The sequence below is a fragment of the Pimephales promelas genome, chromosome 2 (assembly GCF_988280905.1).
Source record: "Pimephales promelas chromosome 2, fPimPro1.hap1.1, whole genome shotgun sequence".
NCBI lineage: Eukaryota > Metazoa > Chordata > Actinopteri > Cypriniformes > Leuciscidae > Pimephales > Pimephales promelas.
Window position 1 is genome coordinate 27,314,800 of NC_142770.1, and position 14,830 is coordinate 27,329,629.

General features: G+C 41.5%; 1 protein-coding gene across 1 annotated transcript; it reads left to right on the forward strand.

Annotated features, from left to right (window-relative positions):
• Positions 1-65: 65 nt before the first annotated feature.
• On the forward strand, positions 66-5,760 carry LOC120480954 (uncharacterized). The gene is made up of 8 exons (XM_089119204.1): positions 66-121; positions 273-639; positions 755-1,120; positions 1,204-1,566; positions 1,698-1,888; positions 1,971-2,307; positions 4,626-5,247; positions 5,474-5,760. Exons 1-8 carry the CDS (start codon positions 66-68, stop codon positions 5,758-5,760), a joined length of 2,589 nt encoding a protein of 862 aa, XP_088975330.1.
• The last annotated feature ends 9,070 nt before the right edge of the window (positions 5,761-14,830 follow it).

Genomic DNA, 14,830 nt, shown 5'->3' on the forward strand with positions numbered 1-14,830 from the left:
GGTCTAAGGTCGCCGGCAAACAAGCTCAGCTCAGATTGGTGAAGCGAAAGCGAAAAAGCTCCTTCATGCAGGAGGGATCTCAGCAGCACCATCACGGCAGCAGTGCCTGGGGAAGCTGGTGGTGCCATTTGGCCAGTACCTTAATGCTCCGTTCCACTGGCTTGTGGAAAATGATGTGGGCTACATTAAGTAGTAAGTATTGTTTTTATGTATAATTATGTTTTCAGTGTGCAGTTTTTACCAGCTGGTATAAATAATATGTGTAATTGCAGTTTGGTCGACAGGCACAGAGAAGACCTTGCCAAGAAACCTAAGAAGATTAACCATCACTGGATAAAGGACTTTCTGGCAGAGTACGCTGAGAGCTTCCCTCAAATATCCATCGTCCTGGAGGCCAACATCGACTCCTGTATATATGGGCAAAAAGGGTTTGAAAATCATACCTTTAAGGAGATGTGGGAGCTCTACTGCCAGCATTCTGCCCAGAAGGACAGGCCACACGACTTCAGCAGCAGTCGGAGGGATATGATCAAGAAGGCACACAGCTCTGTCTGCCGGTGGCTGCATACACCTGTAACACACATCACCAGTGTTCAGATGAAAAGGTTTAGGATGTACATTTATGACAAGGATAACCAAGTAAGTGGCCTGCAATGAAAACATTTTTTTATTATGAATGCATATCAGCAAACAAATGAAAAAAAGTTGTTTCTTTATGCAAGACGTGTAATTTAAAAGTCTGTTTAATGCACAGGCAAAATCTCCCAGCAATGATCCTTCATGGCTGGACGACAGCCATATATTAGAGGTGATTCGATCTGAGTCTACATCACAATCGTTCACGCCCACATCTGCTGCTGCGTCCACATCCACATCTACTGCTGCGTCCACAGCCACATCCACATCTGCTGCTGCGTCCACAGCCACATCCACATCTGCTCCTGTGTCCACAGCCACGTCCACATCAGAGACGGCCATTGCCATGCCACCTGCTATGTCCACGTGCACTGTCCTTTCCACTGCCACGTCACAGACCTCCATTCCCACCGGCATATTTCATATTTCATGCCATCTGAGTCAGAAGTCTTCTTCGGGAGAACCATGTCTGAATAACTCCCCTGTGAGTAATTCATTTCATGTGAAAAATTATCCAACATTAATTTGTATTATTATAGTGATTTACTGTGTTGATGTATAATGCAGGTTGAGCTTGAGGGTTGGGTACGCCTATGGGAAAATGCTAATTGCATTTCTCCAGCGGACCTCTCGTGGGTGAAGGACGACACAGAGAGAGGGCTCTTCAGCCACGTCCAGGTGTACAAGCAGAGTACTGGCACGCTGAAGAGGCGACGGGTAATGAAGTCAGACCGGATGTGGTTCTACCCTCCTGATCCTCCAGGCTACGTTAGTGGCGCTGTGCCATCACCAAACCTCTTCTTTCGGAGCCGCATCTTTGTCTGGCGGCCTGTTGGGGTATGGAGATACTCGCTGAAGTGCCCCCGTGGTGAAGAATGTGTGGGTAGAGGAAAGGACGTTCACCTCTACAAGTCTGGCTACCACACCAAGGTTCGACATATCTGTAATTGGATTGGTTGTTGTTATTACTCGAGTGTCAGTTCAACAGTAGATTTTTACAACATTGATTTTCATGTAAACACATTCAAGGTTCAAATAACAATGTTCTACTGCTATTGCAGGTTCGTCACATCTGCGATGTGTCCAATTGGTACACCATGTTGACAGAGGTCCTTTGCTGTGGACCATGCACTAAAGCGGGCAGGAAAGGTGAAGGTGGAAAGGTGGGTCGTTGGTTAGCATGGGATAATGCTATCCTCTGCCAACTCAGCGAGGCTCACCAAGCCATGTTCCCAGCCATTCTCACATTTAGGTAAGAATACTGAAAAATAGCTGGTGTCCTCTTGTAACAGCAATTACCTCTCGGTTAACACGCTGATTATCAAACTTTATAGACGTGGTGTGGACAAGAACATCGTGCGGCTTTTGAGGGACCGGACCGAGGGTAACACCATGGCCAAAGTGTGGCGGCAGATTCAAGAGAACCACGTGGAAGACTATCTCCACAGGAAGGATCTGTATACCACCCTCTTGATGACTCTGGTGAAGCCTGGGGGGATCGTGCCAGCCTTGGGGCACACTTTTGAGGCTCCACCTCCTCAAAGACAGCTTCCCTCTGCTCGTCTGCTCCGTTATGCCTTCCTGCTGGCAGAGGCCAAGAACGTACAGGATTATAGGACCCAGATTCTCTCCACATTTGGTACCGTGCTTAAAATGGACTCTACTAAAAAGGTACGTAAAGCAATATATTGTGTATACAACATATTTTAGAACATCATCACCCACATAGCAAACAGATCCGGAACGGATCTGCCGCGGAGGTAAGAACCAGGTCCGGAACGGAGTCCACTTGCACAGCGCAACGGATCCGGAACAGATCCGGATTGCGGATCCAGACTAGATCCGCGGCAGACCCTATCCGGATCCGATCTGGACCCGTTCATTTTGGAATGAAAACCTATCAGATCACTTATTCAAAACTAGTAATCTGGCCAAAACTACAAAAATATTTCAAATCTATTGGTGGGCCAACATTAGATAGACTGCCCACTAAACAACATGATGTCCAAAAGATGTCTTTTCAACGTCTTTGTCACAAAAGTCGGATGCTGAAAAGACGTCCACTGAGGAGCCAGAATTAAAGTTTTTATGACGTGTTTTTTTGACGTGTTCTGCACGTCCGATGTAGACGTTCATCGAACCTTCGTACAAGTTTAAAAACTAGGTCAAATGTGGCCATCGTGTTTAAAACTCATGTTTATATCAATGTCATTTCCTTACATTGTTTAGATGAGGTTTAGATGTTGATATGTTTCATTTTAAGAAACCATTGTGGTGATGAGTGTTTGCTTTAGTTGGGCTCTTGGTCCCAATTCATCTTACTTTAACTTTACTTTGGTTGTAGTAACTGTGTGATTGTATAACACTATTGTTGTTGCACAGAAAGCCAAGAAAAAGTGAGATGCTGGCATCAGCTTGTTGATTATCATTGCTAAGTCACAAAGTGAGCATTTAATGTTGTGTTTAGAGTTTAGTCTTTATTTCTGCCATTCATAACCACCTATCTTGTGGAACTGTGTTATTTGTATACCATTAAAATTAGCATTTATTAGAAGGTGAATAAAAAAAAAGCTTGTTAAACAATGTTATTAGGAAATTTACCTTAAATACAATAAAAAAAGCTTCATGCTGCAATGCATGATGGGTAGTTTTCAAAGTACAAAAAATCCTTGATTCCCAAGCTGTTTTTGTTGTGGTTGTCACCGTTGTTGAGAATCATATGCAAAATCGTGATGTCTGTGTGTGACTATGTGATATATTTGCTCAAAACATTGAGTACACATGATTTTTATTGACCTTCAAATAAGCAACAATTGTAATGGCACTGGTCCAAATAACGCAGTTCCACAAAATAGGTGGTTATAAACAGCAGATATAAGGACAAAAGTCTACACACATCATTAAAAGCTCGCTTTGTGTTTTTGTCATCATCAACAAGGAGCTGATGACAGCCGATTTTACTTTTTCTTGGCTTTTTATGCAACAACAATAGTGTTATACAAACACACAGTTACAACAACCAAAGAGAAGTTAAAGTAAGAAGAATTGGGACCAAGAGCCCAACTAAAGCAAACACTCATCACCACAATGGTTTCTTAAAATGAAACATATCAACATCTAAACCTCATCTAAACAATGTAAGGAAATGACATTGATATAAACATGAGTTTTAAACACGATGGCCACATTTGACCTAGTTTTTAAACTTGTACGAAGGTTTGATGAACGTCTACATCGGATGTGCAGAACACGTCAAAAAAACACGTCATAAAAACTTTAATTCTGGCTCCTCAGTGGACGTCTTTTCAGCATCCGACTTTTGTGACAAAGACGTTGAAAAGACATCTTTTGGACATCATGTTGTTTAGTGGGCAGTCTATCTAATGTTGGCCCACCAATAGATTTGAAATATTTTTGTAGTTTTGGCCAGATTACTAGTTTTGAATGAGTGATCTGGTTTGGAGTGCATTCCAAAATGAACGGGTCCAGATCGGATCCGGATAGGGTCTGCCGCGGATCTAGTCTGGATCCGCAATCCGGATCTGTTCCGGATCCGTTGCGCTGTGCAAGTGGACTCCGTTCCGGACCTGGTTCTTACCTCCGCGGCAGATCCGTTCCGGATCTGTTTGCTATGTGGGCACTTACATCATTCATCATTTACTCCAGTAGCCAAACCTGTATGACCACCTTCTTTCTTCTGTAAACACACAAAAAGTGACATTTAGAATCAGATTCAGAGAGAGCTTTATTGTCAAGTGTGTTTGCACACACAAGGAATTTGTCTTGGTGTTAGGAGCTTACAGTACAGAAGTACAAACATAGTGCAGACAACATGTAATAAAGAAAGACTAATAATGATGAGAATAGATTTAGCCGCTTGTATAAAAAACAAAAAATAGAGAAGTTAAACATTTTTGAATAGGCATACACTTACAGAAAATACAGAATGTAAAATTTCAATCTGGAATGGTGTTCCTTGTGACTCGCAGGTGGTTAAGAAGCTGAGTGGAGAGGGCAAAGGCTCAGCGGAGTGGTTTACAAGTATAGGAAATGAGCAATCTCAGATTGTCTCATTTGTTCTTACCTGTGAAGAATCCACAGAGTCTCTGAGACCCATGTGCCAGGGGGTGATGGAGAGATTCGAGCAGGCCAATCAACCTGTCCCTCATATCCTATACGTTGACCGTGGGTGCTGTCGCGCACAAGGCCCGACCGCTTTGGAGACCTTGTTCCATACGTGGGTGGACAAGGGTATGGTTGTGCGTTTGGATATATTTCATTGGATACATCGCTTCGATGCAGTCATCCGTACCGAGAGCCACTCCAAATACGCAGTCTTCAAGTCTGCCCTAGCAGGAGCCGTGCTGGCCTACAACCGCGCAGACCTGGAGCTTCTCATTAAGGCGGTCCGAGCAAAGGACCCGGCTTATGACGCGGTGACCGATGAAGACATGGTGCGACTCTACGTGGTGCGGGAGCAGCTGAAGCACCATGTTCGTAGAGTCACGATTGGGGTTCAGGAGACTTTACTTCTTGTCCAGACAGCCATTGATGAGCTGAAAGGTCCGGCGGGGCTGGATGAAAGTGGAATCCCCCTCTTCAAGTCAGCAGGTAAGTAATCTGATGCAAACATTTAAAAACATTTTTACAAGCATTTTCCATATTGAAAACACAGCACAAGGCATTTGAGGCACAGGTAAACTATATGATCTATATATTGTAATCCACTGTTGGCGTGTATTATAAACACATAGCGTGTATGGGGAAGTTATTATGGTTATCATGTACTGTGTTGACACCGTATAATGCTTAAATATTTGCTCTTATTTCTTTACAGAAGCAATAGATAGTGTGTGGGAAGGCCAGCAGCGTCACCTTGAGTGCATACAAGATCCTCCAGAGATGAGTATGTACAGGGTGGTGCGTAGCACCAGCATCAATGTGGTGGATGTTCCCTACTACAAGTGTCTGCGTGGAAGCAACAGTTTGGAGGGATTCCACAAAGTTCTTCCTCACATGATACCAGGTACAAGAAGTAGCACATACAACTATCATACTCCCCTGACACAGTCTGCTGTGCCATCCATCCACAGTCTGCTGTGTTATCCATCATGCTTTTTGTAGCATTCTTCCTTGATATACTGCTGATAAAACACTGCTTTGGGTTGCAAATAAATTAATAAAAAATCATCTAATCAAAGTCGTCTTTGCTTTGTTTGTCTGTCTATGTCCTTCTCTGTCATTCCAATGTCCCCACTGTGCTGCACGTCGCTATCAGGTTTACTTGATTAGTGGAATCGCTCGATGGAACTCAGATCGCAGTTCCGACGCGGTGTTTGGTGGCAAAGGGCGCATTCACAGAACCTACTCTGCACCTCTAATCGAACGCCTCAACACCCGATGCCGGAAGTTGTTTGGAGAGGCTGTAGAGGACAATTTTCGCACCCCTGCTGCTGTGACGTCCAATGAGCTGTTTGGTTTGGAATATCTATTCAACCAAAGCACGGGTGAATCTGGTGCCTTCTCAATTGGTGACCTGTCAAAGGATGGACCCAGCCCAGAGGAGGAGGTGGTTCAGCCAGGCCAAACTGACCTTTGAGGCTCCACCTCCTCAAAGACAGCTTCCCTCTGCTCGTCTGCTCCGTTATGCCTTCCTGCTGGCAGAGGCCAAGAACGTACAGGATTATAGGACCCAGATTCTCTCCACATTTGGTACCGTGCTTAAAATGGACTCTACTAAAAAGGTACGTAAAGCAATATATTGTGTATACAACATATTTTAGAACATCATCACCCACATAGCAAACAGATCCGGAACGGATCTGCCGCGGAGGTAAGAACCAGGTCCGGAACGGAGTCCACTTGCACAGCGCAACGGATCCGGAACAGATCCGGATTGCGGATCCAGACTAGATCCGCGGCAGACCCTATCCGGATCCGATCTGGACCCGTTCATTTTGGAATGAAAACCTATCAGATCACTTATTCAAAACTAGTAATCTGGCCAAAACTACAAAAATATTTCAAATCTATTGGTGGGCCAACATTAGATAGACTGCCCACTAAACAACATGATGTCCAAAAGATGTCTTTTCAACGTCTTTGTCACAAAAGTCGGATGCTGAAAAGACGTCCACTGAGGAGCCAGAATTAAAGTTTTTATGACGTGTTTTTTTGACGTGTTCTGCACGTCCGATGTAGACGTTCATCGAACCTTCGTACAAGTTTAAAAACTAGGTCAAATGTGGCCATCGTGTTTAAAACTCATGTTTATATCAATGTCATTTCCTTACATTGTTTAGATGAGGTTTAGATGTTGATATGTTTCATTTTAAGAAACCATTGTGGTGATGAGTGTTTGCTTTAGTTGGGCTCTTGGTCCCAATTCATCTTACTTTAACTTTACTTTGGTTGTAGTAACTGTGTGATTGTATAACACTATTGTTGTTGCACAGAAAGCCAAGAAAAAGTGAGATGCTGGCATCAGCTTGTTGATTATCATTGCTAAGTCACAAAGTGAGCATTTAATGTTGTGTTTAGAGTTTAGTCTTTATTTCTGCCATTCATAACCACCTATCTTGTGGAACTGTGTTATTTGTATACCATTAAAATTAGCATTTATTAGAAGGTGAATAAAAAAAAAGCTTGTTAAACAATGTTATTAGGAAATTTACCTTAAATACAATAAAAAAAGCTTCATGCTGCAATGCATGATGGGTAGTTTTCAAAGTACAAAAAATCCTTGATTCCCAAGCTGTTTTTGTTGTGGTTGTCACCGTTGTTGAGAATCATATGCAAAATCGTGATGTCTGTGTGTGACTATGTGATATATTTGCTCAAAACATTGAGTACACATGATTTTTATTGACCTTCAAATAAGCAACAATTGTAATGGCACTGGTCCAAATAACGCAGTTCCACAAAATAGGTGGTTATAAACAGCAGATATAAGGACAAAAGTCTACACACATCATTAAAAGCTCGCTTTGTGTTTTTGTCATCATCAACAAGGAGCTGATGACAGCCGATTTTACTTTTTCTTGGCTTTTTATGCAACAACAATAGTGTTATACAAACACACAGTTACAACAACCAAAGAGAAGTTAAAGTAAGAAGAATTGGGACCAAGAGCCCAACTAAAGCAAACACTCATCACCACAATGGTTTCTTAAAATGAAACATATCAACATCTAAACCTCATCTAAACAATGTAAGGAAATGACATTGATATAAACATGAGTTTTAAACACGATGGCCACATTTGACCTAGTTTTTAAACTTGTACGAAGGTTTGATGAACGTCTACATCGGATGTGCAGAACACGTCAAAAAAACACGTCATAAAAACTTTAATTCTGGCTCCTCAGTGGACGTCTTTTCAGCATCCGACTTTTGTGACAAAGACGTTGAAAAGACATCTTTTGGACATCATGTTGTTTAGTGGGCAGTCTATCTAATGTTGGCCCACCAATAGATTTGAAATATTTTTGTAGTTTTGGCCAGATTACTAGTTTTGAATGAGTGATCTGGTTTGGAGTGCATTCCAAAATGAACGGGTCCAGATCGGATCCGGATAGGGTCTGCCGCGGATCTAGTCTGGATCCGCAATCCGGATCTGTTCCGGATCCGTTGCGCTGTGCAAGTGGACTCCGTTCCGGACCTGGTTCTTACCTCCGCGGCAGATCCGTTCCGGATCTGTTTGCTATGTGGGCACTTACATCATTCATCATTTACTCCAGTAGCCAAACCTGTATGACCACCTTCTTTCTTCTGTAAACACACAAAAAGTGACATTTAGAATCAGATTCAGAGAGAGCTTTATTGTCAAGTGTGTTTGCACACACAAGGAATTTGTCTTGGTGTTAGGAGCTTACAGTACAGAAGTACAAACATAGTGCAGACAACATGTAATAAAGAAAGACTAATAATGATGAGAATAGATTTAGCCGCTTGTATAAAAAACAAAAAATAGAGAAGTTAAACATTTTTGAATAGGCATACACTTACAGAAAATACAGAATGTAAAATTTCAATCTGGAATGGTGTTCCTTGTGACTCGCAGGTGGTTAAGAAGCTGAGTGGAGAGGGCAAAGGCTCAGCGGAGTGGTTTACAAGTATAGGAAATGAGCAATCTCAGATTGTCTCATTTGTTCTTACCTGTGAAGAATCCACAGAGTCTCTGAGACCCATGTGCCAGGGGGTGATGGAGAGATTCGAGCAGGCCAATCAACCTGTCCCTCATATCCTATACGTTGACCGTGGGTGCTGTCGCGCACAAGGCCCGACCGCTTTGGAGACCTTGTTCCATACGTGGGTGGACAAGGGTATGGTTGTGCGTTTGGATATATTTCATTGGATACATCGCTTCGATGCAGTCATCCGTACCGAGAGCCACTCCAAATACGCAGTCTTCAAGTCTGCCCTAGCAGGAGCCGTGCTGGCCTACAACCGCGCAGACCTGGAGCTTCTCATTAAGGCGGTCCGAGCAAAGGACCCGGCTTATGACGCGGTGACCGATGAAGACATGGTGCGACTCTACGTGGTGCGGGAGCAGCTGAAGCACCATGTTCGTAGAGTCACGATTGGGGTTCAGGAGACTTTACTTCTTGTCCAGACAGCCATTGATGAGCTGAAAGGTCCGGCGGGGCTGGATGAAAGTGGAATCCCCCTCTTCAAGTCAGCAGGTAAGTAATCTGATGCAAACATTTAAAAACATTTTTACAAGCATTTTCCATATTGAAAACACAGCACAAGGCATTTGAGGCACAGGTAAACTATATGATCTATATATTGTAATCCACTGTTGGCGTGTATTATAAACACATAGCGTGTATGGGGAAGTTATTATGGTTATCATGTACTGTGTTGACACCGTATAATGCTTAAATATTTGCTCTTATTTCTTTACAGAAGCAATAGATAGTGTGTGGGAAGGCCAGCAGCGTCACCTTGAGTGCATACAAGATCCTCCAGAGATGAGTATGTACAGGGTGGTGCGTAGCACCAGCATCAATGTGGTGGATGTTCCCTACTACAAGTGTCTGCGTGGAAGCAACAGTTTGGAGGGATTCCACAAAGTTCTTCCTCACATGATACCAGGTACAAGAAGTAGCACATACAACTATCATACTCCCCTGACACAGTCTGCTGTGCCATCCATCCACAGTCTGCTGTGTTATCCATCATGCTTTTTGTAGCATTCTTCCTTGATATACTGCTGATAAAACACTGCTTTGGGTTGCAAATAAATTAATAAAAAATCATCTAATCAAAGTCGTCTTTGCTTTGTTTGTCTGTCTATGTCCTTCTCTGTCATTCCAATGTCCCCACTGTGCTGCACGTCGCTATCAGGTTTACTTGATTAGTGGAATCGCTCGATGGAACTCAGATCGCAGTTCCGACGCGGTGTTTGGTGGCAAAGGGCGCATTCACAGAACCTACTCTGCACCTCTAATCGAACGCCTCAACACCCGATGCCGGAAGTTGTTTGGAGAGGCTGTAGAGGACAATTTTCGCACCCCTGCTGCTGTGACGTCCAATGAGCTGTTTGGTTTGGAATATCTATTCAACCAAAGCACGGGTGAATCTGGTGCCTTCTCAATTGGTGACCTGTCAAAGGATGGACCCAGCCCAGAGGAGGAGGTGGTTCAGCCAGGCCAAACTGACCTTGATGAGGAGGATGAGGCGTACCAGAGTGACCCAGAGACAGATCACGACAGGATGGCTATTGACCCAGCTCACATAACCCTTACCACCGATGAAACCTTCACTGCTCACCCTCCGGCCGTTGTGAGTATTTTTCTGCTCACCTGTATGCATCACTAGCATGTATTGTTTGTTTGTTTTTGTTTTTTAAGTGTTGACTAACTTTAACTTCAGTTACATAAACATTTTAACTTAACATGTGATCGTTGTTCTTTTCAACAGGAGGACACCTGTAGCCCTAGCCCACTTCCTGGACTCCAGAAGCTGGAAAAGTTCTGTGCACTGCTGGTTGACTTTGGCCTCACTGTTAATAGGCTTACCCTGACGACGAAAGAGAGGAACGAGCTGATCGACACGTGCCAAGCCGTAGAGGAGCATGATAAAATACCGCAGAAGTTTCATCAGCTGTACAGAACACACTGGGGTAACACTCTGTACTGCCGCACAAAGAGAGATGATCTTGTTGAAGCTGCTGTGGTTCAGAAAGTCAATATGGCCAAACGCTATGCCCCAGCTCAACAAGACATCAGTGCTCAGCACAACAGACTCATGTACACGCTGGTGAAACTTCTCTGGTTGGGTTTACCTTCAAGTTCCAAAACCCAAAGCCCAGACAAAACAGTAATCCTGAAGGCTTACGAACGAATTCAGCACTGCATATTGTTGGAGGATCCAGTTCTCAGTAAAGTGGGTATTCCTCTACCAAAAATCAACATCAAGACAGTGCGTGATTTCATCCGTCGTCAGGAGAAGCTTATCAATCTGCAGTCAACAAGAATGCCATCTGCCACTGTCTTAAAGACCACATCAATCTCTTCAAAAAACTTACCTCCGGCACCGTGTCAACCATCAGTTCTCCCTCCAGCCGACTACAAACCGATAGTGTATGAGCACATTCCCAGCAAGGCAGGTACCAAAGTGTTGAAAGGAAGATCTGACATCACAACACCAGCTCCAAAGACTCCGTCCCAGGTCTCCGTCTATAAATCTCCCCTAACATCTCACATACCCGAGCAGAAACCTTCAGTCTTTGCTAACATCTTCAGTCCTCTACCAACATTTTTTGGATCTACCACTACTGAACAATCATTTCCACCACAAACAACACCACTCTTTTCCACCGCCACAACCACTACTAAGATTCTGCACACATCTGCCATCACAACACCGGAGGAAACATCTTCCAGCCATGACGACAGTTCTGCCAGCGCAACACCAGTGGAAACATCTTTCAGTCAGGGCGACACTTCCACCAGTGCAACACCTGAGAGCTCACAGAGAGCTAACAATCCAGCCTGGTCCCGAGCTACGATATACAAAAGAAAAATCACAGAAAATCTTACTCCAGTCGGAGCCAAGGTATCGCGTGTGCACAACTTGCCAACCTGTAGACTGTGCAAGCAACCGATTCAGGGGCACCCAAAATACAAAAAGAAGACTTTCTGTCACATGAAAATGATGTCTACATCTGCAGGATTGGACACAGTAGTGTACAGCAGTTACGAACATTTCACCACAGTCGTTGATGCACTAAACAAAAAGTAAACAAAAAGTTTCCTAGAGTTATATTGAATATTGTGTATAATTTTGGGGTTTTATAATCCGTCAAATAACGTGTTAGGTAAAGACAGGCAATATTTAGTTTTGTTTACAATTTTAGGTTTGTTTACTTAATGCAAGAATTATTTTAGATTTCACCTACCTCTGATGTTTAAATTTTACCTAGTATTGTTTATTTTGCTATTTATTTTACATTTAATTTCAGTCTCTCTTTTATTTGCTTTTATTTATGAATTTACTTTAATATTTGTATGTAAACTGACTCAGTGAATAAAGCATTCAACAACAACAATTTCAAAGTGAATGGCTACTTCATTTATAAACAGGATATATTTTAAAACATGTGCTCCACACAGATATTTCATCCAAGTAATATTTCTCATGTAATATAAAATAAATGTTCATAATTTCATATAGAGTCCAAATTTAAAATATTTCATGTATTTTATTGCAAACCACTAAATTATACATTTTATGCACATTGTTATTTATGCATGTATATACATATATACAACATACATGCATGTAGCTGAAATATTACTTATTCAGACTTTATCAAATTAATAACTACTTCATTAATATACATATGACAACTAATATACTATATATATATGTGTGTATATATATATATATATTAAATAACTAATATATACAGTATATATATATATATATATATATATATATATATATATATATACAAATATAACTAATATACTATACAACTGAGGTACAGTTCAGTGCATGAACAATGCACATATATTGCATTTTAACAATATGATATAAAGACAAGGGGGAAGGGGAGAGGAAGGAAAGGGAAAAGAATGAAGGGAAGGGGGGATGGGGCCTGAATCTGAAACCAACACATCAATAAACCAACCAATCACATAGCAGATCAATTGCACTTCCAATGTGCACATCCCCATTCGTAGGGGTCAGCACAACCCAGAGTGCAATGGCCGAGCCTCGCCCTGGGTGAACCTTTTTTTTTTTTTTTTTTTTTTTTTCTTCCAGCTCAGAAAGGATTCACTTGAGTCCTATAGAATACGCATAGTATTCATATACACCGAATCCATTCATCATATGCTGTAATCTTTTTAAATTTTTTAAAATAATTTTGTTATTTTCTTTTTTTCCTTTTTTTTTCAAATTATGGTTAAAAAAAAGTTCAATTTCCGACACCATACAACATAAAACATACCATACACAATACAACATGATACATATTCCTCAAATCCATCAAAAGGACTTCGAAATTTCATCTTGTAAGTAGAAAAAAATTGGGGATTTGATTGAAACTTTCCATTTCTTAATAGTTTCAATCAGGGAAAGAGTTTTCCTGTCTTTTAATACATAGTCTCTGATTGTGACAAGGCTTGAAGAGATCACTGTTTCTGCAGGTATATCATAACCTTTAAAACAAGAAATATTCCTTGCTTTCCATAACCCTTCTTTAATGACATTAATAGCTATCCACCATCTTATCCAATCATCCGAGTTCACATTATTCAATTCTCCATACAATATATCCGATTCAGTTGGAAATCTGTATAATTCTACCATCCATTCTCGTACTAAGGACCAGACCTCTCTAGCATATTTGCAAAAATAAAACAAGTGGCTAACCCAGACAACAAATTAGATCGTGCCGACGTTGGGGCGCGTGTGTCTGCCCGACATAAAGTGCCTCGGTGAGATGTCTTATGGAGATCGGTAGCTAATCGGCAAGACATTGGGAAGACGGTGGCATTAGAATGATCGCCGACCGTGAGCCAATGTAAACCCGACATGATCGCCGACCGTGAGCCAACGTAAAACCGAAATAATTATTATGACCTATTCAGCGCGATCCCACTAGAGCGAGAAAAGAATTCAGACGCCTCGTTCCCTTTGACTTAACACCAGAACACCTGATTTTCGGCTGCATCGCTGGAAACGACACAGCATGCTTGAAAATCAGCTGTTCCAGTGTTAAGTCAAAGGGAGCGAGGCGTCTGAATGCTTTTCGCCGCTCTAGTAGGATCCCACCGTTATGTTTTATTTATTTGTTTAGGCTAACGTTAACTGCTGTCAGATTGTTCCAACGACACACAAGTTTCCTATTGTCTATCAACACTCAATAACAGTTTATGTGATGTGTTAATCATAATATTTCTTCCCTAACAATTTGACAATTGAAATTAAATCGAAATGAAATTGAAGTGAAAGTTAAATTGAAAATTAAGTGATTGTTTATGTGTAGGGTAGCCTATTTCACACACAATCTGACTACCTGGGAAATGTCAGTCTAAACAGAAAAAATGAAAGGATCAGTGATGTTAAAATTACACTGTAAATGATTTCTGTTGTTTTCACAGGATTATACTGTTTTTCTCAACAGTTTCTTACTGTATAATCTATGTACAGTAAGTTACAGTAGATTTAGTTGTTTTCACAGTATTAAATTGTTTTTTCAACAGTTATGTACTGTGCACACAGTTGACAGTATGTTACTGTAGAATTTCAATGCATTCTGGGAAATTATCAGTTACTGTTAATCTAAATACAGTGCAAATTGACCGCGAAAAACACCACACACAGTTCCACGGAAAAATTGCTAGCCTACTAATGTTATTCTTACATTTAAAATAAAAATGTAGCACTGGTTGACCATTAACAGTCATAATTTATGACATAATTTATGTCAGTGGGGTGTGCATGAAAGCATTTGACTTTGGAAGAGTTTCTCTGTCGTGTCAGTGGTGCTGCTGTCTTTTCTGCCGACCTGCAACTTCTTCATCTGGTAAGTAATAATTCTTATAATGTGTATACGGATTCTAGCTAATAACTTTAAAGTTTTTTAGAATAGCTGACCACGATTTCTACATTCAATTTAATCTATTCTAGACATTTTAATATAATATGTATATAGGCTACTCTTCAATGTAGCCAT

Bases quoted from the DNA above. Each gene is read 5' to 3' on its own strand.
- LOC120480954 (XM_089119204.1), top strand. From the start codon at position 66: ATGCAGGAGGGATCTCAGCAGCACCATCACGGCAGCAGTGCCTGGGGA. The intron at 1,121-1,203 runs GTGAGTAATTCA...TGTATAATGCAG, and splicing joins CATGTCTGAATAACTCCCCT to GTTGAGCTTGAGGGTTGGGT. The intron at 1,567-1,697 runs GTTCGACATATC...CTGCTATTGCAG, and splicing joins AGTCTGGCTACCACACCAAG to GTTCGTCACATCTGCGATGT.